General features: G+C 39.2%; 1 protein-coding gene across 2 annotated transcripts in view; it reads right to left on the bottom strand.

Annotated features, from left to right (window-relative positions):
- CAMK4 (calcium/calmodulin dependent protein kinase IV) overlaps positions 1 to 21409 on the bottom strand; it is a 166758-nt gene extending 145349 nt beyond the window's left edge. For both annotated transcript variants that reach the window (XM_038170524.2, XM_072031201.1), the window contains exons 1-2: positions 21273 to 21409; positions 19519 to 19741 (exon numbers count right to left, since the gene is read on the bottom strand). In XM_038170524.2, coding sequence (XP_038026452.2) covers positions 19519 to 19700 — 182 coding nt within the window. In that variant the 5' untranslated portion in view covers positions 19701 to 19741; positions 21273 to 21409. The remainder of the gene's footprint in view (positions 1 to 19518; positions 19742 to 21272) is intronic.
- Positions 21410 to 26239: the final 4830 nt, after the last annotated feature.

Below are 26239 nucleotides of genomic sequence, written 5' to 3'. Positions count from 1 at the left end.
ACTGTGATAACAAAATCTTAATTCTGTAAAAAGAGAACTGTGAAAGAGCTGATGTTAAAGAACGGGAAGTTTTATGAACACTGGAACCTTTCCTTAGCGTACTCAGTAGATAAATGGTAAAGAGTCTTCAAACATCTCAAACTGAAGACAGAGTGAAGAAGTAGAAGAGCTTATGGAACCAACAGATAAAATGAACAATAGTACATCATTGGCAGCAGCTAGGACTCAGTTGTTTAACTGGAACTCATAGAGGGAATAGCTCAAATTAAAGTGTTGTATAACCTCTTATACAACTCTTACTTAGCCTTTCTAGACCTGGAAAGAAACAAACATAACAATGAATTTTAAAAAGGTTTCTGAAGGACATATGGAGAACTGGGGGACCATACACTTGCTCTATATTGGCCAGGTCGTTTAAAGCTCTAGGAACAGGATCAGTGGACATACAGGTACACACGATAGCCTGGGGAAGAATCAATGTGGTGTCTATAAAATTAGGTCTTGTCACAAAACCACAGAACTTCTTTGAAAGCTTTGTCAAATATATGAATAAATTAAATTTAGTTGATTAGTCTAATTGGATTTCCAAAACTTAATTGATAGGGCCCCTCATCAAAGGTTCTCAAGGAAGTCACAGAAAGAGAAAATAAATTAATGGTTGGTTACAAGCTACAAAACAGGTAAAGAATACGTGCTCGGTTCTCAGTGCACAGAGGTCATCTGTGAAGTCTGATGGCCCAGAGCTAACATGTCTGCCACTCAGTGAGCCAGTACAGGAGTTTAGAGGAGAAACAAGGTGACAGAAGATGGCATTTTCAATCCACCCCTCCACACATCCCTCTCCCCTCCTTTTTTCTTTAATCAAAGTTCTCCATAATACTAAGTTTCTGCCTTGTTCAAGAGCTGCAATGGGACTCTACTGAGTCCTCTTCATTCATGTCGTATTCATTGATGGGGTATTGAATGGCATATGAAATTCCATGTAAATAAATATAAAACACTGAATACCAAACGCCATCCTAATTTAATATATTAAACAGACTAAGTGTCCAGTTATTACAAGCAAAGACAACTTGAAAATTAAGTAAGAGTTCCATAAATTATCAACTCAATGTTCAACTATAGTCAAAACAAACACACAACCAAAACCCCACCAAAACAGCTGTTAGAAAGTATGAAGTATTGTCTCCTATATAAACTCCTTGTATGAATATCTCCATTTGTGGAAATATTTGAAACGCAAGTGGACATGAACTTGGGAAACTTGCTGTAGTTGACCCGGGTTAATTACACTGGACTAGATGATGTTTAAAAATGTCTCTCTTTATTCTGTGATTGGGTTTTACATATTGTCCTGGTTTCTGCTGGGACAGAGTTAATGTTCTTCCTAGTAGCTGCTATGGTGTTGTGTTTTGGATTTAGGATGAGAATAATGCTGATAACACAGCAATGTTTCAGTTTTTGCAGAGCAGTGCTTGCACAGAGCCCAGGACTTTTCAGCTCCTGGTGCTGCCCCACCAGCGAGGAGGCTGGGTGTGCACCAGGAGTTGGGAGGGGACGCAGCCAGGACAGCTGGCCCAGACTGGCCAAAGGGATGTCCCCTACCATGTAGGACCATGCTGAACAATAAAACTGGGGGGATTTGGGTGAGGGGGAAAGGAAGGTGGCCATGGCTTGGGGATGGGGTAGGCATTGGCCAGAGGGTGGTGAGCAATTCCATTGTTTATCACTTGTTTTGTGTATTCTTTTGACACTGTTACTATTATTTCTCTTCTTTTTCTGTCCTATCAAACTGTCTTTATCTCAACCTACTAGTTTTACCTTGTTTCTGACTCCACTGGGGAGGAGTGAGTGAATGGCTGTGGGGTGTTGTGTTTAGCTGCCTGCAGAGTTAAACCACAAAACATATTGAGCACTTCATGCAAATCTACATTACTATTCAGATATGAGGAATGGAGCTGAAACTTCAGGTTATTCTTTGGAGTTTTGAAGGCTGAGGTACTGCTCTGGACGAGTAACTTTACACACTGGCCCTGTACTTACACTCCTATATAGGTATTTGCTTCTTGCTACAGCTGCAGACAGCGTATTAACCTAGAAAGACCTCTGGTCTGACCCTGCACTGTTGTTCTTACATTATAAAGGCTAAAGTAGTCTAGATTCACAGTATATATTGATCTATAGATTCACAGTATATATATTGCAGTATAAATCATTTTAGATTTATACTGCAAACATATATGCACATACTACTCAATATGTAGAAGACAGGATTTTTAGATATGACTTTATCTGAGATTTTGAAATGGCTAAAAGCTCTGAAAACAAATGGTTAGTGTTTCTGGATAAGATGCTTCTAGAAATAGCAGCACTAGGCAGAGTAGAAAATGTATCCATCCTATAGTTCGAGTTACTTATAAATTTAACCTTCAAACAACACAAAACATATAGCCAGTGTGCTACACACTCATTTCTGACAACAATAGCCTCACTTTGGATAGATTTTCCACTAGTCAGGTATTTACAATGTAAGAGAACACTATATGAGCTTCTGAAGAGATTTTCATTTCAATTTGATGTAGGAATGTGACCAGAAGTTGGCTGGTACCTCAGTGATGTCAAAAGATCAATATTGAACTTGCTATCAACAAGATGATGACATTGAAAAATCAATGCAATTATTCTGAAGATAGGCTGGAAGAACTCTCCCGAATCATCAAAACAGCTGTGGGTACCATGGACAACCATGTCACACAGCCTGTTTCACAAAATGACCATATTCAGATTTTAAGTACATTTCTTGTCTCTCCTGTTTGTATTGAAAAGGCTGCTACCAAACTGCAGATGGCTGGACACTTTCTCCTAAATTACATTTGGTATTGTAATCACAGTCAAGTTATTTCCCTCCTCCGTTCCATGGAGGAACAGTCCTTAAGTTTAAGTGAAATATTCTACTTCACAGGTGTGATTCTCTGCTGGGGAGCTATCATCACCTTTCCCCAACACCATCTGTTGGACTAAATAAATCCAATTCCTCCACAGTGTATTTTCAAATTATAAAACTTACAGATAAGTTTAAACCAGATTTTTCATAGTATATATGTAGGTTAGTGTTTTATACCACCATTCCACCGTTGCAGTCAGTTTTCATGGCTACAATTATTATGCTGGATGAAAACCAAGGACAAATTGGGATCTATATTTCACATACTTGCATAATTTTCAAGTGCCACTTAAAAACATACTTTTTTTTTTTTTTTTTTTTTTTTTTTTTTTTTTTTCAGAATTATTGGAGCTGAGTCCTTCTACATTCAGAAGTCATGAAGTTCATCTGTAATAAATCCACATTCCTAAAATGGGAGGAAGAAGATGGTATGTAGTTCAGAAATGTATCTGAATAATGCAGTCCAATACCTCACATCCCCTGAAACATCAAGATTTAACATCTTTCTGACTAGCATACCAATTATATCTTTGTTTGGCACTTATTGCAGGAAGATAGCTGCAGAATGGCCAACATTTCAGCTTCTGACATTGCACCCTTTAAATATATTGGATGATATTTCTTCCTCTTTGCATAAAGTCAGTTGAGATTGCTTTCTAATGAAAGTACTAGGTGCTTAAAGGAAGGAAACTGAGAATAGCCCTAGGCATCCTTAGCTAAAAAATGCAAGGAGACATCAAAAGAAGAAAAAAAGAACAAATTCATCCTTGGTATGGCCAATGTTGTAAGAATTTTGATTATTACAAGTTTAAGTGAAATAATAGGGAAAAAAAAATTATAAGCCTTTTGTTTGGGATTTTTCTCCTTGACTATGAAATTTGCCTGTGCAATCTAACCCTCATAAAAAACTTGCCAGAAACACACTGCTCATCGTTACTTCAGTGTCTCTGTTTTGTTCCAACACACATATTTAAACAACATTCTTTTGGTTGGTTAGACATCCTTTTTAGTATTTTCATAAATGACTTCGGCACAAACTTACAACTATGACATTTAAGCCTGATGATGACAAAGGTAGGAGGCATTGACAATGCAGGAGAGGGCTATAATATCAGAAGGGAAGAAATGTGCTACTCGGGGAGCAGGAACACAAAGAATGGGGAAAAAATTAACTGTATTAAATGTAAGGGCATGCATTTCAGACAAATAACAGGAGCTTTGATATAAAACAGAATTTTTGTCAGTCACAAGTCAAAGGAAAATGGAACACACAGAGTCTGGGCAACAAGCAACTAGATAGCTATAAGCTACCAAGACAAAAGCAGTTGCTAGAAAGGCAAAAATTGATCCTGTCCCATTCAGTAATGTGTATTGTTCTTATTAGAAAAGTCTGTGAGTTTTATAACTGGATTCAGTAGAAAAATGCTATTTCTGCAAACTCTCTCTATAACTGTAGGAGAATATATCAAATGAAAGATGATCCACTTTTGGAGTAACATGTAAAAGACAGTTCAAACAGAAACCGAGGACAAGGTGAAAACAGGAAAAAGAGGCACTTCCATAAAAATTCTCATAAGGCACCCTGGTACAATAGATAAATGTAATTTGATCTTAAATCTGGTTAGTTTGATTGACAAATATCTTTAATTTTCATAAAATGTAAAATGGGAAAGTGTCCGTAAACTTAATGCAAAAATGTTGAAAAATTCCATGCTCTGAAATGGTCCATTGTCCATATCATGTAAACACTTCAGTTACTTACCCTAAATCAAAAAAAAAAAAAAATCAAAAAAAAACCCAAAAAAACAAAAAAACAAAAAAACAAGGACCAATATACTTAAATTAATCATGGGATGGAAATTGTGGAGTTTCTCATCTCTGGCTATTCACTATTGTAAGAATGTGAATATTTAACAGTTGAACTTGATCACCTTTGAGGTCCTTTTCAATCCAAGTGATTCTATGATTTATATAAAACAAGCTTTAATAAACATGACTTTACAGCATGAAATGCGGTATTCCAATGGCTACATGCCATCATGGATGAATAACACCTCTTCTACACATCATTATTTTGTTTAGTATGTTCATGTGGGCTGTGGGAAAAACACAATTAAATGATCTTATTAGGTATTCAGTAGAGCTAAAACATGCGATTTATGTGAAGCACTATGTCAAACTATTTTAACAGGTTATCTGGTAAATATTTATTGTATTCATTCAGAATTAACAAACATAACCAGTTCACAAAATATGGACTGACAGGAGAAAAACTAGCAGTAGGTTGGACAATCTATTTAAAGAATAAATATCACCAGCTTTAATTTAGATGGTTATCTGCAAGAGAAATTCTAATCAGATTACTTCCATCACAAAAGATGTTTCATCTTATCTAAAGTCATGTAGAAAAAAGAATGTGAGAAGGTTACAAAAATTTTAGTTCCTTTCCTTTTTAATTATTACTGTTGCAAGAACAATAAACAAGTATAGATCAAGCCAGCTGAAATGACCTTACAGTAACTCGGGCTACTGTCTTTTAACTAAACAAGCCAAATCTTTACATACTCAAATAGGTATTGTGCTGCTTAAAAGGTGAAGGCAGGGAAGGAGGTGACCTGGATTGTTTTCTCATTTTAAATGAATGATTCTCTGGAAACAGACGAGTCTTCTCTCTATGCTACTGCCAATCAAATAAACTCTTTGAGCAAGGTCTTATAGTAATAATCAAATGTTTTTTCACTCAGTTTTAATTCTGTTCCACCTTCTTTTGAACACCTCGTATATGAATTATGCATAGAGATGCGATTTGAATTTAAATTAAAAAAAATAATTAACTTGCATGTTTTCTGATACCCATTGACATAATTTGGCAATCGATTAATGATTTTACTCAGACACAGATTAACTACCAGTCCAAATTCTGTTCTTGTTTGTAGTTAAGATATTCTTGAATTAAATTGCTGTGAAGGGAGAATCAGACTCCACTTTTCTGCCTCCTGCAGCAAACAAAATTAATGTAGTATTGCCTTTTTAGTGTCAAAAGTACTGCTCCAGTACAAGCAGTTACTTGGTGTTACAAGAATGCTTTATTCAGACTAGCCTTGGCTTCATCTTTCAACTTAAATTAATCCCCTACCAGTATAACAGACAACCATACAGTGAATGGTGCACTCTATAAACACTTGCAGTTTACATCTGGCTGCAAAGCCTGAAAGAAAAGAAAAGAAAAAAAAAAATTGTCATACTTCTTCATGTTCCTTTCTTCAAAAAACAAAACAAACAAACAAAACAACAACAACTAGTTATATTCTAAATGGTAATCACTATCTACACCATGTAAGTGTTTTGCCTCGTGTACAGGTTTGGGTACTGTAATGTAAAGACATAATACTGTTAGAGTGTCCAAAGGAGGGTTACAAAGATTGTAAGGGTCTGGAGGGCACGACGTATGAGGAGCAGATGAGGTGCCTTAGTTTGCTCAGCCCAGAGTAGAGCAGGCTGAGGAGAGGCTTCCTGGTGGCCTGCAGCTTCCTCATGAGGGGAGCAGAGGGGCAGGCGCTGAGCTCTGCTCTCTGGGGACAGCGACAGGACCCGAGGGAATGGCATAGATCTGGGACAGGAGAGGGTTGGGCTGGGGGTTAGGGAAAGGTTCTGCACCCAGAGGTGGTCGGGCACTGGGACAGGCTCTCCAGGGCAGTGGTCACAGCACTGAGCCTGCTGGAGTTCAAGAAGTGTTTGGACAATGCTCTCAGACACAAGGTCTGGTTTTTGGGTGCTCCTGTGTGGAGCCAGGAGTTCAACTTGATGATCCTTGTGGGTCCCTTCCAATTTAGGATGTTCTGTGATTCAATGAAGTGCTGTTTTGCATTATAAAATTAACTTTTCAGCCCTTCTCTTTTTCATTTTACTAAATTAATAAGCCAGAAAATGATGAGGGCTTGAAGCGAATTTAGTGAGGTAGGTTGCTTGCTGCGCTTACAGCAAAAAAGAACTGGCGTGGGAGGCATCCAATGAAGCCAGAAGATAAAAACATCCATGCAGACGTATCTTGCAGGTCCTTATGCTTTGATTTTGTTTATAACACCATGGAAAGCTAGTAAGCAAACACTCCCCACCAGGAAAGTAAAAAACTGTAAGGCACTGTGTTCATATACCAGAACAGAATGGTAATTTGTTAATCCAGAAATGTAGATTAAGAAAAAATCTGTACTCATCCATGACACACTTGTCCAAAAAAAAGCATGTTCTTCAAATACTCTCATTGGTCCAGAATGTTGGACTGGTGCAGGACAGCTAATAAATCAAACAGCAAACATCTTGTATATTTAACAAGTCTGAAAGACATACTTTCTCTAGTTTAAATAAAATTCAAACTTAGTCTCCAAAGAGCATTAGCAGCTAGGAGGTCTCATTATCATCTGAAAGTTGTACAAATTATGATCAGCCTTCTACAGAAAGGGTATGTAAATCCACTCTTTTTAGCACAGTATTATTTTTTAACACTAAGAACCAAATAAAATCATGTAGCACAACAGTCTTTGGTACAGGCAGTGTGCCTCTGTTAACAGGATTATTTAAATAAAAATCAATAAGAATATTAATATAAAAGTACTTTAATATAATACTAGACCTATATTCCATGGATAGTCATTAAGATCTCACATGCTTCTTTATTTCATTCATTCACAACAGCAAAATTGCTCACTGAATATAGTTTATTAAGATTAAAATGGAAACCCTGGATTTAATTTCTGAGCTAATCTCAACTTCTTTATATGAATTTGTTATCTGCCAGTGTCAGTGATTTTTTATTTATTTTTTTATATATGAAAAAATGCCAACAAGCTATACACAATTTGTCATGACTGATCTGATTGACAAACTCCCTCTGTCACAGAATGCTCTGCTACCGCATTAGAAAACAAAATCAAACCATACATAGAACCTTTTTTGTTTATGCAATATTCAGTTCTCCAAAAGTTTGTGGAACAATCAGGGTCATCCTCATAATCAAAAACACACACACACAAAAAAATAATATTTTAAGATGTAGTGTGATTTCATAAAGGCAATGAACCTGGTAGATATGTTGGATATGGATACGTTTTAAAGATTAAAGATAGAATATAAGTAATGGTATTGATATGTTTATGATATCCTCAGCTCAGAAGAAACTATGAATACTTTCAAGAAGGAAAAAATATTCAGAGGAAAAGAAAATTGTTCTAGAATTCTGTTCTTCCTTAAACCTGAGCAACTGCTTTTTCCAAGAAGCCTGGAGAAAAGCCAGAGGAGAGATGCATCACTTGCTTCTAGTGGGGCGAATTTGGAGAAAAGGACTGAGGAGATGACATCAGCTCTGAGGTAAAGTTGCAATTCTGGCACCTTATTCACGACATATGGATGCTCACAGTGAGCTATGCGTCTTAGCAGAGACTATACATTTGTTCAAGGGTTTAAATTTTTATGTTGCTATTTTTGAGGCTATGCATTTGGAATGTCGGGCTTGTTTTGCCAGTGCTTTATCCCCAGAAAAGCCATGATAAATAGATAGTAAACTGTCAAAGAGCAACACATTTTATAAATACATACTTTTTTTTTTTTTTTCCCCTCAGATGGGTTGTTATTTTCTTTATCTTTTGATTTACATGTTATGGTTCTTGAATTCTAGCAGGGATAACTGTATATGTGAAAAGAGGAGAACTTAAGCTGCAGCACTAAGTTGTTCAGACAATTACTTCACTTCAGTTAGAATTAACATTCAATTCTAACCATGTAATTTGGTGGTTCATGTCAAATAATTACTCTCCTGTTATTCCCTGTGGATGAAATTCAAAGAGAATGTTAAGTTTTGCTTGTTACAGAATGAATGGTCTCTTCCAAGGGTCACCTATCTTTAGAATTATTTTACAAGGAAAGCAATTGTTATAAATGAGGACTGAATTTAATCTGAATTTTGTAATATTTATAAAACAAATATTTCTAAAAGGTATAAAAGGCAAGTAAACAGCGCTGGGTGTGCGGGGTGTCTACACTCCACCAACACGCACACACAAACATCAAACATTCTAAATACAGGTATACAGAACATTGTTTTACACAATAACCCGAGTATGCCTATACATACATACAATCAGGATAGGTAACAAACAATCCTTTAAGTTCCATAACTTAACAGCCTCCGTTTTGAATTCCTTTTGTTGATTACAAACAAGTCTCCATTTTCCATTGCTTTTGAACAGTCAACTTGGTTTTCAGGCCTTATGTATCCCATTCTTCCCAGATAGAAGAAAAGCATATCCATCCCGTTTTCAAGGCCAATAGGCCTGGGTCAAAAGGCAAGTCCAGGTCACCAGGGGGCGTAACAGCAAAAGCCTTCGATGGCTGTAGCAGCAGAGAGGCCCATGGCGATGGCGTAGCAGTCGGATCAGTAAAGGAGCCCGCAGCTCCCTCACTATCTGGCAAGCCACACGTTTGTGATTGTGGCCCCACACGGCTCTTTAAGACCTCAGCAGTTGCTCGCCAGGTGCCGAGCAATCCCACTGCAACCTTGTCACTTTTAGTTGCAGAGTCCCACACCTTGACCTCAGTTTGGTCCCGTATTTCAGGCTCATAAACTGTCCAATTGTTAATAAGGAGAATAAGCTGTAAGGTTACCAGGACAGTCTTCTCTCAGCTTCTCTCAGCTCGAGCTTCTCTCCAGCTCCAGTGCTCCCATTTCCAGTGACTTTCTGTACGAGCTCCTCTGAGCAGTTTGCTGAGTTTGGCCAAACCTGTCTTTGTGAGATAATCAATGTGCCTGCTCCCGTCCTGGTCTCCATTCTGCCAGCCTGTTCCTCTTCACTTCTTTTTCCTGCTTCTTTATTGATGTAACTTCATGGTGCTGCCTTTTTAATCTTGAGGGAAGGCTCCCCCTCTTATACCCTTCTCTCCAAGTTCTTTTCCAAACTTTTCACTGGTCAGACAACTTTGAATGTAACAGCAACAGCAAACACCCAGAAACATCCATGCCTTAACGGCTGGAGAACAAGAGAACCAGCTGGAGAACAAGAAACCGGAGACTGCATGGAGTCTCCTGAATCACCCTTTGTTCCCTCTAAACTCTTTTATATTCCTGCTGGCCTGGTCGATAAGAGTCTAATGTTATCTCAACCATGGGGCTTTCCAACCCCCAAGGCCACATTCCCAAATCTCCCCCTTCTTTATTAATATCAACCATTTTCTCAACACGAATTACCACTCCATATATAACACAATGCTGCCTTGGAAATCCTGTCTCAGAACAACGGATGCAAATATTGATGGTTCTTGATGCTCGGTGTGTTTTAACCTATGGCAGTAACTATATCATTTTTGTTTACATTCTATAACAAAAACATACATTAGCAATGGGTATTGTTATAGTGTTGTATCACCACTACTCTATCTTTCTGTTTTAAACACTATGTAGTCTAAGAAATTGAGGATACACAATGCATATGCTTATCAAACATCCCACATTGAAAATGTTCTAGAAAATCTCATCCTCAATGATCTTTCCTATTGCACCATGCTAATAGATCTTAAAAAACAGAGCTAACCCAGGAGATACGCAGGCTTCCACGTACCCAGCCACAACCCTCCCTTGCCGCCCAGTAGTCTCAGGGGAAATGTCATTCTGCCCTAAAGACACATAATCCTCAGTAGATCCAGTACATCTGGTCTGTTGCAAAGCATACTGCCAGCCAGGAGATCACTCTGACCTGCACCTTCCCTACTAACCCTGGTCACAGCAAAAAATAAAGCTAGCTCCCAGAACAGGTCTTATTTCCCAGGTTAGAAAGAGCTGGGAAAGTGTCACAGGCTACAATCACAGGCCTTGGAGAGGAGAAAGAAAGAAGTACATTTCTCTTGACTTGTTCAGAAGTTTCCAGACATTTAAAAACTAACATGGGTAAACTGGAAAAATGCATCCTGTGTGCTTCTGCCTCTGAAAAGACCTTTTGCAACACTGAGATAGAAAAGTAAGGCAAAGGCGAAAACAACAACAAGAAAATGTGCTTCCACAATACAAACAATCCTACCCGATATGCCATTTTACATATCACAAAGCTGCTCTCTCGGATTCCAAAACCCAACACAGCAAAGTAACTTAGAAGATAATTTTAGTTTTTAAGAACAGGAACAAGTAAGTTGAAATGCATTTTCTGGTGATTACTGATTCACTGAAGACACTGGCAATGCAAAGCCAAATGAAGGATCACTAACATGTGGAAGAGTATTTCCAAGGTACCAATGAGTGTTTGTAAAAGCTGTCGTTCTTATACATTATTTAAAACGAGGGAGACAGAAAAGCTGTAAATACTAAAAAAGATATTAGACAAACCAAGAACTAAAAGCAGCATCATTATTAAAACCCATGGCATGTTTACCTACCGTTTCTCAAATAAGTATCACTACACTGTAAAAAGATTATCCTTTGTGAAATTAATGACTCTGTTCAAATAATAAAGGTTTGCTTATTGTAAAGAGAGAAAGCAGAACTGGTAAGAACTCCTAAATGGAGAAATCAATAGTAAATATGTAAGTGTATAGGCCTAAATTCTGTTTCACTGTGAAAGTGCAAAGGATTACTTTTTTTTCTTTTTTTTCTTTTTATGCAATAGTAACTCCTAAGATTCATGATTGTTGAACCTCCATAGACGAAAGAAATATCCCAATCTTTGCACTTTTTTTTAACAGAACATTTCTTATTAGAAGGTTGCTTTCCCAAAGTCATGCCAGTTTTCTGGGTAGAATACCACACAAAATACATTTGTCTTTATTGTGAAAAGACAGCTCAGCTACTTGTACTATACACACGACAAGTGCTGGGGACGACCACTTCTTTAGTTCCCAATTGACCTTTTCAGATAATATTCAGTGAGTTAAAATTTCTTCAATCTGAGTGTCTTACAGTCTCTGGAGTGGATAGCTAGCCCCTCCTAGCAAGCATTTGGATGAATGTGTAACAGCAAAGAGCGAGTATTCTTCCGCAGACTACCACACATAATTGAAAACAAGGGTTTTGAAATGTGGCTATTTGCAGTGTAAGCAAGCATTTAAACATCTGTTACCCATAGAATTCTGTTTTGTTTTTGTTTTTGTTTTTTTTTTTTTTAGTTTACAATCATTACAATTCCTTGCACAATACCATGTATACTCAGACACACACCTAAAAATGGACAGTGGAATTAGCAGATAGCTATTTAACTCTTCTATGACAGGACTTCAGTAAGTTTACCTGTCTTCCATCTAGAATCATTTAAGCATTTCATACAGTCGCACTTAGAAAAATGTTTTCAACTGAACTTGCAAATACTTACTCAATTTCACATATACTGTTTCTGTACCAAGCTCAAAGAACAACTTTGTTATATCTGGCCCCTTGTAGCCTACTGTAATGTTTTTCAAATATGACATATTCTTGTATTAACACAAATGATGTCATTACTTTCAACTCCTAAAAGCTGTATCCGCAAAAAATTTCTACAGTATTCTTGAGAGTACTTACTTCAAGAGCTATTCATTTTCTTCATTAGAAATACATTTTTTAATTAAAAAGAAGAGAAGTAAAACCAATGACAAAAACGCATAGGGGCTGAAGGATAAGTAAGCTGAAACTGAAGAAAAAATAGTTCAAAAAGTGTTATCATAGAACTATTAAGAGCTTTTTGTTAAGTTCAAGAAAGCTGTGAAAATTACACAGAATGATCATCTACTCATTTCAGCTATTCAAAGCTCCAGCCCTCATTTTATAGAAAAAAATGTTAATGGCTCAATTTATTGGCAGAACAATGCACTCAGTACACAGACTAATTAATAAGAGTACAAAGGTAATGCAATACTCTGCAAGGTCTAACTATTCTTTCACTGCCCACTCTATGCACTAAATTTTCATTAACATAATATATGTTCCCTGTAGCTAATAAGTTAATTAAAAATTGAGTAGACGGACACTGACCTGAGCATTATGTTGAGTGTGTGATACTATAAGCATTCTATCCTCATCTTGCAGATTAACTATTTAGGTTCAAATACAGTATCACTAGGGCATATAATCTAGATATGCACTAGTTCATAGTATGGTGCAGTAGGAGAGCAACAGATCTTGCCAACATGCTAATACCAACATACCAACTTCCTGCAGTTTTTACTTCAGACTAGCTATAACCTGGTCCTGTGAACTGAGTGTTCACAAGAGGTTAGAGTGGATTAAGTACGCCTGAACTGTGTCTTCTCAGCATTCAGTCTGCTCTGTGCACACCAAGAATTCCCCGTGATGATGAGCAACGCATGGTGTGAGGGGATAACTGAGACTTTTGTTTCAAAAACTTCACTCATGATCCAAATTAAAACTTCAGTATAGATGGATCCACAAATTACCCTTTAAAAAATGGTGCAATATAACATTAAAAATAAAATTGCAATGCTTCTGTAAATGAAAGCATGAAATACATGCTCTCATCAGTAGTCTATTTTGGTTCATAATTAGAAGAAGAAAAGCTTATTTAAAATATACTATTTTTGAAATAATGAAGATAGGACTTAGACAAAATATTACTGCTTGTACTAAAAAAAAAAAAAAAAAATTATCTAAGTTATCTGAGTATCTGTTTATTTTCAGAGGTAACAGGACAGTTCCTTGCACACAACCAATTAACCATTAACCTGTTCCTAGAAGGCATTAGGCTATGGCAGATTTAGCTTCTCTGATGTGACTAGCCACAAGCATTGACATAAACGTTTTATCCACAGTAGCAAACCTATTTTCTGTCATTCCAAGATGGAAGTAATGCAGTAATGCCTCAATCAAAGTATCAAAAGGAATCAGATATACACATAATCCATTGTAAAATGTGTATTTTATCATCTATTTTCTAAGCCCCAGTGAAGCAAGTGCTGAGTTAGCAGTTCAAATAAATTCTCCTAGATGCAGGAGAATAAGAGTTTTGTCACAAATCCCAACTGTAAAGGAATTAAAACAAAGTCTGATGTTTTGACAGAGTTATTTTTTAGACAAGTATCTAAGCATCTAAGACAGGTGTTTGGACAGCAAGAGTTAAAAACAATCTTCCATGGCAAGGTTCACATGCCTACCTTTTTTTTTTTTCTCCAAAATACCTGCCCATTTTTCTCCATTATTAGAGACCGTTAGGTGAAATGGTATGTCTATTTCTCAATTTGTTTTTAATTAAAGAATCATAGAGGAAATTTTCTTTAGTTATTTCTTCAACACCTATTTTTTTAGTTCTGAATCAAACTACTGAATTGAACAAGATGCAAAGAAGAAAATATTCTCCCTTCACCGAATAAAGTGATTTAGTTGTCAAAATGTGGGTTATTACCATGACAAGTTCTGGTACCAACTCCATGCATTTCACCCAGAACACTGGGCTGAGAAGCTATAGAGCTTCCATAGAAAGAATTCACTGTTGGATATAATTTTTTGTTTATGACTCTCTGTAGGTCAACATACATTTTAATAATGACTGACAACACCTCCCCCCCCCAACCTACCCCTTGCTCTCTTCCCTTAGAGCATCATTTCACTTCACAAAAATTTCTGATGTCCTCTTTTTGGCCAGATTAAAGTTGGACTGTCTTCTCCATAAGAGCATAGCTTTAATAGAAGAGGCAAAGCCCATGTTCACCATGGAAGAGCCTGTTGTCACATGTTTAAGATATTTTTCAAGGACAAAGATGGGACATATCCTTTCAAGTGGAAAGGATGTGCAAATCTTCAGCTAGACCTGGTGCAATGCGTGAAGACAATTCTCCATGTCCACCTACTTCCATATGCCTTTGCCAGCACCCACAAGGACCCCATGTCCTGTCTTACTCCTATCTTCTTACCTCAGGCAAGGTCCCGATACACCACAACAATGCTAAGCAAGACCTCAGACCCTCATCTTCAACAACCTTCCCTACTAGCTGATCAGCAGGAATTGCTTGCATGAAAACACCTATTGCTAATCCGCAAATGTGAGCTGTCAGGGTAAAAAGCAAGTTGCAATTAGTGGCACTACATGACCTGGGCAGAGGCAAGTCTACCCGTGCAGTTCCTGCTCAAAGATGATTCTCCATGTGGAATTCTCAATCTGGTTTATCAAAGCAGCCCACCTCCTCCTCCTTCCCTCCCCCCCAAAATTTTTAGACAGCTAGCACCGGGTACTATCAGCAGCACACGTGTCTCCCTACAAAATCCTCAAGCCCAGTACTGAAAGTCACAAACAAGTAAGAAGTGCAGCTGAAGAAGGGAGTGACCTACTTTAAATGCATCCCAATGAAAAATGAGCAAGTGTTTTTCAAAGTGAACATGGCAAACAGTCTGTATAACAAACGACTGTTGAGACAGAAAATAAGTCCCACTTTCTATATTTTTTAAAAATGGATGAATGGAAGAGAAACTAACTGGAACACTTTCAAAGCAAAATCTGTTTGAACTTCAAAGCATTAAGTGCAAAAGCAACCCATTTCTATAAAATGAAGCTTATACAAAGGAGTTGCCTGATTTCATCTACTGCTGCCATTGCAAAAGTAAATGCTACTATATCAGCATTCATAAACAGGATTGACAGACTAAGAAATGTCATCCTGCACACTGAAATCTTGAGTGTAAACCACTCTTTGGATTTAAACTCTCTGTGCTCAGAATTCCTCAAGGACATTCAGCTCACACTGTCAATTCAAAGTTGCAAGTACCAAGCATCTTTCAGTTTCAGGTCCTCAGCAAGGATCACACAACTAAGTAAAATGTAACCTTGGAAGATCCTGACTCCTTCTTACACACACTCACACACACTCACACACACAGTGACTTTTGAGTTTGTTTGTTTTGATCTTATTTAAGAAACTAAAAGAAAGTCCCAAATATTTTGGTAGTAGATACTTCCAAGTGCTCTTGATCGTTTAATAGATTTGCAGTATGCCTACAATAACAGCATTAGTTTCAACTCAAATGCTTGTGAAGTTTGGCACAGTAAGGCAAAAGAGAGGGCATAATAAGTAGAACATTTACTAAAATTCCAACAAAGCAAAATTTTTGTAATATGGGTGAGTATCAAAATATTTCTTACTGAATATCCTCTTCCTTCATATAATACTGTTATGCTAATCCTGATTTTGGAAACACTTTACCAAATGATATAGCTTGGGCTATACAAGACTAACAAAAGATTTTAGTCTTTAAAGAATGTACAGGCTTAGAACCTAAAATTATTAAAATCTTTTTCCAAGAGAGTGTAGAAAATAAGCTTTTAGCTGAAATAGACTCTGAACAAAACTCAAAAATCCACAACTCATCAATGTTGTTACTTTCAGGGAAGTAACAAATAATCTTCCTAAAGCAAAGACAAAAATATCATTTTTACAGCATTTTGGAAATGTACTAAAGGGAAGATGAACAGGCAAACATTGAGTAAGCCATCCTGGGTCAAAGTAAAATTCTGTCTCAGACAGAATACTGTCTCTAACAGGGGCCAAACACAGAAGAATATGAATAGAGCAAACTTATATCAATACTGTCAAAGGATATTGCCACAACACTGAACAGCGTACAGTTCAATAATCAGTATATTTTTTTATTGGCAGTGAAAGGATTTCCCTAGTGTAAACTTGCCTGGCTGCTTATTGAACCAAGGTAAGTTTTCAGCATCCACAGTATCCAGTGGCCATGAGATCCACCACTTAAATACGCCCTGTACTGAAATGGTCTTAACTCCTGTTGTTCATCTTTGACCTGCTGGCTTTGCTTGATGCACCAAAGAAAACCTCCAACCAGGTGTTCCATGGCATATACATCCCCTGAATCTGTCTTAGCCTCACTATAGGGTTTACAAGGAAAAGAAAATAGACACCAACATTTTATCTGGAGGATTTTTAATCACTAGGGTGCACAGAGCCAGTACTTTCATAAAGCTGTAAACTGCAACTGTAACAATTCAATCAGATTTCATCTTTCTATGTGCAGCTTAATGTTTTCTCCCCTAGCCCTATGTGCATTTATTCATCTAAACTGAATTTCATCTGCCATTTAAATGTCCTATCAGTCCACTAATGTCTTTCTCCAATAACTCATATTGCCTTTAAAAACCCTCTATAAGCAAATATCATTCTCCAGCCCCTTATGTATGAGTATTCTGAGCAGCATGGCCCACTGAACTGATCCCTGTGGAATCCCACTGTTGAAAGCTGACTGTTTACTCCTAGCCAAGTTTTTAGCCTTTTTCCTGCTAGCAGGAGCTTCCTCCTCTTCTCTCCTTTTCTCCCATGACTCCTTAGTTGGCAACACAAAAAAAGAACTACTAGCTGCCATGGCTTAGGGATTTGCCAGGCACACTCTGTGGAAAAGGCACTCCCATACTGGGCAACCACTGTCCAAATACATGTCATTGCAGTCTAACAAAAGACATCTTCCAGTCCCTGTGCTTGTTAAAGACATTTCATGATAGTACCACCTGTTACTTAGTTTATTATTTCAACTTACTGCATCTAACAGGATGATATGCCCACATTTTTCAGCCTGATCCAGATATGTTTTCACCATCACTAACCTAAGCACTGTGTATTCTTTGTAGATGTACTCAAAATCACCTCCAACATTAAAAGGTTGAAGACAAGATTACCAAGAGGTTACAACACAATTTTATATTACACTTAGAAGCCAAGAGAAATTGTTGGATCTCTTTTGGATTTGCTAAGACACACCTGAGCTGCTAGAGGGGTCTGAGATATGCAGCATCACTCTGGATGGTAGCACATAATGCATGGATCTCCAGGATAGCCTTGGGACCTGCAGACTAAGATGTAGCTGCCAAATCCTTGAGTGCAGTTCCCCCTCAGAGTGTGCACCACCCTGAGTTCTTCTTGCTCCCATACCTACCCCATGGTATTTGTTTAAGATGGTTCTTATCTCCTATTTTCTTCCTACTTTTATTTGAAATCTTATTTCCTGATTCCATCCAATAGCACAGTAGGTTTAGTGGCTTACTTCTCTGCACTAGTAGGGTGTGGTCATTTCTTATCCAAACCCTCTGTTGGGGTTTCAGCATCTACTGTCTCACCGTGCAAGGTAGAAAAACCCCACTGTACTGCAGCTTTTGTTGATTCTGCCTTCCTCAGACAGGAAAGTTCACATTTTTTACCCCTTCTCCCAAGCTATAGAATAAATACATGATGCATCAGCAACACGAACTCTTCAAAAATTAAGCCCACAGTCTCTGGCAGGCATGCTAAAAGGACTCTTGATAGACCACTGATAGCAGTATCAATACAGGTGGCAGAGTTGCTACCTACTGCTGTTGCTCAGCAGCACACACTTCTGTGTTAAGTCTGAAAACAAAACCAACATGACTATTTCCTCCTTTATGTTTTTATGTTCCTGCATAGGTGTGTAGTGAAGCACAAGATGGAAAAAGGTACACAATCCCATGCCTATTTAAATGTGGCTAGCATGAGTAGCAATAGTGGCAAAAAGGCAGCAGCAAATACTTGAGACCCAGCCAGCAAGTGAAGAATAATGCTATATTGTGTTGCTACAGCCTTTCCTACCACTGCTAGTTACAGTATGGCAATCACAGGTGTTCTTTGTAGGAGTACCTTTCATTGCAGGTCCTTCCTGCGAAAATACTGTACCAAGGCAACCATGTTATTACCTGCAGACTTCCTATTGTCATCCAGGATTTTAACAGTTGATTGTTGTCAAAATTAACAATTACTGTTATCTACTGGTTTACTAACTAAAATGGTCTAGTGTGAGACCCTTAATGAAACTTTCAGTTTCCTCTTTTTTTCTTTTTGAATGTTATTTTCTACCCACAAATGCAGCATAAACCAACAACTGCATTTAGAAAGGGAAAACTGAACGTTAGATATTGGCAACAGCATCTTACGCAGGGGTTCAGTTTGGAAAAAAAAAAAAAGATAAAGAAAGAAAAAGAAGAAGAAGAAGGAAAGGAGCAGCTGAACACTTGGGACCTTTAACTTGCCATGCAGAAGCATCAGGGCAGTAGAGCAGAATTCATGAATGAACGTGTACCAGCTCATTCGCCTGCGCCGCGCTCCAATGGAGTGGCTCTGCTTGCAGAGGCCTAATCACGGCTCCTGTCTTGGGTGGGAGTTTTGTCAGCCCGAGGTCTGAGGGTGCTGGCACGGCGGCAGGGACAACAGCTCTCGCATGAAGCGAGGCAGGCATTTTAGGGCTCTCACAGCGATGCCGACCACCCCCCACCCCCTTCCCGATGCAGAGCTGGGTCTGGGCTGTTCGCGTGGACCCGCGCTTACCGAAAGGGTCTGACGCCTTCCCCTGGGAACCACCGGTTTATTTGGGGGTGCTGGGGGGGGAGTCTGCAGATCGCGGTCCCTAGGAGGCATCGCGTCCCTCCCGCATGCCGCCAGACCCAGCGCGCCCCCCCGGTGCCGCTCACGCCCGCCGAAGTTTGGCAGCTCCCGAGGTGGCAGCGCCGCGGTGCCGGCCCGGAGGGGACCCCGACACCCCTGTCCCCACCCCCGTCCCCTTCCCCGTCCCCATCCCCATCCCCAACCCGCCTCCTCACCGTCCCAGCTCGGACTCCAGCTCGAAGTAGTGGGCCAGGGTGTCCTTGTTGGAGCCGTCGATCCAGTAGTCGGGCGCGGCGCCCCCGGGGCGGCCGGCGGCCGCGGAGCCCGAGGAGGTGGAGGAGGAGGACGACGAGGAGGACGAGGAGGAGGAGGAGGAGGGCATGGTGACTTTCAGCATGCCGGGACGCCAGGCGGGGGCTGCCCCCTCCTCCGCACCGGCTGCAGAAAGCAAGAGCGACAAGGCTGCTGGCGGCGGCACCTCGCCTCCCTCCCTCTCCGCTTCCCTCCCTCCCTCCCTTTCCCTTCTTCCTCCTCCTCTTCCTCCTCCTCCTCCCTCCCCGCCGGGCCGGGCCGGGCTGGAAGCAGAGGCGGCGGCAGCGGCTCCCCCCAGCCCTGGGGGGGGGGCGGCAGGGGGCGGCCGCACGGAGCCGCCCCGGGGCGGGGGTCGCGGAGCACGGAGCCGCCCACGGGCGCCCCCCGGCCCGGCCCAATTTGGGGAGAACTTGAGGAGGGGAGAGGCACCGGCACGGGGTCGGGGAACTGCCGGGGATGGGGGGGCAGACCGGGAAGGATGCGCAGCCCGTGAGGCACCGGGGGTGCTGCTCCGTTTTCCCGGTTCCAGGTGTGGGATCGGTGGTCGTGGGGCGATAAGGGAGCTGGGGGGTGCCCTGACTGCATCTGCTCTGGTTTGGGGGAGGTGGGTGTGGAGGAAGACCCTGGGCAAGACGAATATCAGTGGGAAAGAGCTCAAACGCGGTGTCCAAGCCGGTAGAAGGCAAAAATAGGGCTTCACTTCCCACCGCTGAACTACAAGAAGCCATAAAGAAATAAAATTGCTGTGCTGCAATGGCATTCTTAACAGGTTTTGGAATCTGCAGCTTACGAGATGCATGCAAATATATTGTATTCCTGCCTGCAAAAACCTTGGCCAGAAGTGTCTATATACGGGCAGTCGCTATCGGTGTCGTGGTGGCATAAAGCAGCAGCAGTTGTGTGTGCCTCGCATGCATAGTATGCCAGATCAATCCTACTCACATCCTCTCCATGCTATTACACCCACTCTTACTGTCATGCAAGCACAGGCAGGAGGTAAAATGGACCATATGCAAGCCTGTGCAGCAGAAGTGACAGAAGTATTGTCCTCTAATTTTCAACCACAATCCGCTAGCCTGTTTTTAAACACTGTATCCTTGCTCAGACAAACCAGGGTATCCTGTTCAGTGTTGTGTTGACTCAAGTATGTTAATGTTTCCCAGCCTGTTTTGTTTTGTTTTCCCCCTATAAACAAGTCTGTCTCTTATTGTCCCCTAGCTTTCTTCCAGAACTGGGGAACAAGCAATCTTAATTTTGAATCTCTTAATTCCTCAAAGACCTAATAAAAAATAAATTTATATAAATAATAACAATAAAAAAGCTCTTATTGATAATCTCTCTACTATCTCAACAAGATAATAAAAAATAAATAAATCTGCTAATCTAGTCTTTGGTACTGGTAGGAAAGGATAAAAGAGATAAATGAGATAGACAAAAGAGAGATAATGCCCTTTCCTCTCAAGTTTACTTTCTGCTGTTTTCAAATTACAGTGGAGATCCCCATCACAATTTGAGATTTTATCATTTTCAAATTAAGATTGGGAAGGCAGCAAAAAAGTAACTCAAAGTCCTGTTTTGCAAACCAAGTTTTTTGCAACCCAGTTTAATAGGAACTCCAAGCCTCCCTTTAGATTGAGCGTGGGCCCTGAGTACTTACCACAGCCGGGCTGCGATCAGCCCCAGAGCAGCAAAGAGGCAACCTTCCCACTGCTCCTCATGCCTCCTCCCAACTCCCCACCTCACTCCATCTCTTCTGGTCAGCACGGAACTTTTCTTCATAAAGCCTCAGTTGCTAGGTGACATTTCCTCCTCTTTTCTTATGGCATTTTCTGACACATCTCCTGGGAGCAGAAATAGTCGCTGATCATGAGAATCACACACAGACACAAAATAGCCAATTGGCACAATAGAAAGCAGCCATATGAAATATCGTTTTTTTGTTTAGTCAAGTATCTAACATGTTCTGTAATAAAAAGGTACACATATTTCTAATATTCCTGTTTGTGTTTTTGTTTTGTGTTGTTTGTTTTGTTTTGCTTGTCAGTTTCATGGTTTATCCAGGTATCTGCACTAAGATTTGAATCCCGGATGTTCTAGATATACTTTACCTTGGGCCTTTATGTGTTAATGGCATAACACAATGGATTTTTTTTACTTATTTTTGTGCTGGACCAGCTATGTGGTACTGGATGATCTTCAGAGGCCCCTTCCAATGCAAACCATTCTGTATGGGAGGCATTTGACTTTCCTTAAAATAATTCCTCAACGTGATTTGGATCATACCATACTGACAAGCTAGTCCTTTAAAACTGACTAGACCTTATTCTCTGGGAGCTCCACTTTCTTAAACAAAAATAAAATAACAGTATATAAATATGCAATTAAAAAAAAGTATTCAGGTTGAACATTGCACATGACCAGCATATGAATGCCCTCCTCAGTCTTCAGAGAGCCAGTGGCACCATTTCAGATGTGCAGTGCTCCACTCATCTCTGAGCTATGTTGACAATCTGAAGATTTGCTCTGTCATTACCCGACTTGAGACTAAACAATGGAGAAAACCTCATTTATGTATTTGTGTGTGAAATTTTATTTTGGAGCCACAAATACCATAATTTTCCTGCCAGCAAACTGAGGTTATGAACTCAGAGGAAAAAAGCAGGTCAAGGAGGCATGCAACTTTTGCAGAGGAAGCAGTTTTTATGAACACAAAAACATGTACAAGAGATGTACAAATTCCCGTCCCTGTCCTACCACCCACAAATTAAATCCAAAAGAAGGAAGTTAATTTAGTGTGCCGGTGGAGATGGGGTCAGTAATCTTTCTGCCCTTCCAGTGGCTGTGTTTCTGTTTTGTGAATACTCATGTTCTTTTATACAGACATTACTGCGTCAGATGCAAGCAATACACACTTTACAGCATTTCCTTCAAAAATAAATACAGGACAAGAACCTTTTAAACTTGGCTTCTGACATTTTTGTACAATTCAAGTAGCTAGACCTTTGGTAGAAACACAAAAAGAAAATTCTTCACAGAGTTTTGAATAGGTTGTTCACAGTTTATGGGCACCATTTCAAAGAGTAGTATGTTAGCCTTGCCAGCTTAGGTTAGCATTGTTTCCTGAACAAACTGTCTTGAACCAGCATATATCTCCAAGTTACTTAAAAAATGTTTGTTTGTCCATTATATGCTTTTTAAAATGTATTGTGGTTGCTTATTGAAGGTATGTGCTGTCCACATCTGTTTTAGGTACATAGACATACAAAATAACAAAACTCTCAGACTGTGTCATCATTAAGGAAAATTCCTCTTAAAGCAGTTTGCATATAGTGGAGCTTCCTCCTTTGCATAGATAATCCAGTACAGAACCCATGTTTGCACACATGCTAGATCTGATCTTTATCTGCTACTCATGTAAATCAAATTGGGTCTTCTGAAAGAGAACTTACTCAAACTGTGCACATATAAGCCAAAAAGGTCAGATTGTGGCAAATCCCCCAATTCTCTTCTTCTTCCTTTCATGGATTTTCTGTGCTGAACACCAAGCCTCACATTACGTTTTAGTTTCTGTAATATCTTCCATCTTGTACTGAACTTCCTGTACCTCTGGATGACTGTGCAAGCCTTCATAGTATGCCCATCAGTTAGGAATGACAAAACCTTCAGTCATTGTCTCTATTTATGTAGAAGAAGCCTTGTGACTTATATGGAACAAGTTTATCATAATTTCTTATCATCTTTCATGCTGTTTTATATGTAAATGTGAGGCTACTTAATGATTAATAGAGCTGCCGGATAAAGACAGCATCTTTTGTCAGCTGTTTATGTGAGTAGATCAAATCAGGTAAGAATGAGCACAGGGTGCAAGGAGAGGCCAGAAGAGAAGTGATGGCAGGGAGATTTATTTTTTTTTTTATGCCAAAGAACAAAGAGGAGGAACAGACTGTCATGAGCTGCTTCATAGAGTGGCAATAGGGGAGAAGGAGGACAGCAGCCACATGCCCTTTTCTATCAATCTCTCCTCATGTTTTTATTATTATTATTGTTACTAACGTCTGGGGAAAGCAAATATGTAAATGGGGATAAAAAAAGTAACTCCCTGAGGAAGTACAATTAGAAAACAATGTGATTCAACCATCCCTGAACCACGTTCTTTGTGCCCCATGTATCAACAGGATCATTTTATAGTCACTGTTAGAGGATAGACAGAACAGTTATCTTTGCAACATAGTCACAGCACCTATCTTTCATGTCCCTCTTTAAATGATTTAATCGATCTTTTGATTTCAAGAGTGTAGAGGGATTCTTGAAGCATTCTCTTTCATTTTCAGGATCAAAGAGTATCCTTTGGTTCACTAAAGAAAACAAAGCAGATCCACAAGCCTTCACGAGTCATTAAATCCAAATAAAACAATCCGTTGAGGGCAGGCTTCATAAACCACAAGCCAGCCAGCAGGACCCACAGAAGATACACACTGCCCTTCCTGAACGAAACCCACTGAACTGCTTCTGCCTCCCTACTCCCTGCTCAAATGAGCTCCAGCTGGATATTCCCTGCCATCATTAGCAGTTCAAGAAATTCCTCTAGGACAAAATGGATGCTTGCTTTTTTATGTGCAGATGTTTTTGGTTTGGTTGTGTGGATTTGTTTGTTTGTTTCCCAGAATGCAATTATGCAGTTTAAACAACACTCCAGCCCAGGGTACAGAAATCAAACAAACAACAACAAAAACACTATGTAGTGAGCTCTAAAATGTGTGTAAGAATACAAACTCTCTCAGGGCTCAATATGATTCCAGTAATACAGAATGTTGAAAAGATGGGAAATGTTACTAAAACAGACACAAAGAGACACTTTTAATAATATTAGAAAATTTGGCAATGTTTAATATTCTTCCTTTCCCTTCATAGAAGAAGAAGACAATTTCACCTTTGTTTTGGTATTTGGAAAAAGACATCTAGATACAGAAAATTATGTAAAAACTGCAAGAAAAGGCAAAGTTAGCAGTTTCTGAGAAACAGTCATTCATATGAGGTAAACTCACTTTCAGATGGTAGGCTAGGTTCCAACCTCAATTCTGTAGTATAGTAGATACTTTGGAGGAAGGTTAAATACATGTGTACACACAAGAGCATTATTACCTTGGGTGGATATACAGAGAACTGAAGAACTAAGATACCACAGTTTAAAAACTTACTTTTTTTTTTTTTTCTTTTCTTTTCTTTTCCTAATGTCTACAACTTATATTTTGGCCACACTCAAAGCAAATAGTAAGGATTCATATGAAGAGAAACAGCTGCTACTCTCCTGATTTTAAAAGCTACTCAAAGGTTGTGCAAGTCCCTTTGCTGACTTGTGAATAAGTTGGCTAAAATTCAGCAGATCCCTCCATGTTACATTGCCAACCAAGGAGAATGACTCTAGAAGCTATTTGCTCAGTTCTCCTGTTTAATTTTCTCCAGATTCAGCAGCGCAAGATTTTTTACTACAGATGTAAAGGGAACTGAGGACTCTTCAGTTCCAGAATCTTAGCATCTAATCCAGCAGCAAAGTGTGTTCGGTAGTTGTTCCACTAGCAGAGATGTTAATAGCCATGGCTGTAGTCATAGGGCTAGAAATCAAGGCTCATTCCTACTGACTTTCCATATAGCTGTCCAAATTGTTCTAGCTAGTAACTTGATTTTCTAGCTGTATTAGTTTACAACACACGTCCAAAAGAAAACAAATAAAACCCCACTGTGTTGTGAAATATAAAAAATAAAATAAAATAAAATAAAATAAAATAAAATAAAATAAAATAAAATAAAATAAAATAAAATAAAATAAAATAAAATAAAACAAAATAAAATAAAATAAAATAAAAGCTATTATGACCATTGGTTCTGATTGTTGCTGTCCAGTATAGAACTGATCTTCTTTGTTTCACTCATTTGCCTCATATTTGAGTAGCTGCAAGTTGAGAGTGCTCTGTTTACCATGTCCCTGTGTCTCTTGTCACATCAGTGCCAGTGAAAACTGGGGCTAAGTATCAGGACACCGTACTTAGGAAGAAAAGTAGCTATTGTCATTCACTCCAGTGATTTCTGATTGTATCAATGCAGTTCTGTAAATTCTGGAAAACTGCAGCTTTTATAAGCAAGGAAATGGTTGTGGTTTGTTGTTGTTCTGTACTTTCTGATTAAACATCCAGATATGGCCTTGCTTAATTGCAGTCTAATTTCTTTGAGTGCCCTGCCAGATATTGATGATAATAGACCTGTTATGTGTTAGCAAAAAGGTTGCAAGAAAAGATCAAACCCCAGGGAAAACAACAACAACAACAACAAAACAGATATTACAACATCATCCAATTTAAAAATAAAAACTAACTAATTATCTATGTGTTATGGTCAGGGATTAAACTGTACATTGGATCTTCATGGGGACAATTATTTCAAGTGGCATCAGACACCTGATGTTTTTATTCATGGCTTGTACAAAGATGAATGAGATGGCAGTCATGGAAAAGAGCTTTTGCATAAAATCTGAAGGAGTCAAAATACTTGCACTTCCATATTTCTGCCTATACAGTCCAGAGAAGGGTAGACTTACCTTAGACTCACCTTAGACTGACCTATGGACTT

The sequence above is a fragment of the Anas platyrhynchos genome, chromosome Z, assembly GCF_047663525.1.
Source record: "Anas platyrhynchos isolate ZD024472 breed Pekin duck chromosome Z, IASCAAS_PekinDuck_T2T, whole genome shotgun sequence".
Taxonomy (NCBI): Eukaryota; Metazoa; Chordata; class Aves; order Anseriformes; family Anatidae; genus Anas; species Anas platyrhynchos.
This window is presented reverse-complemented; position numbering and strand designations above follow the sequence as displayed.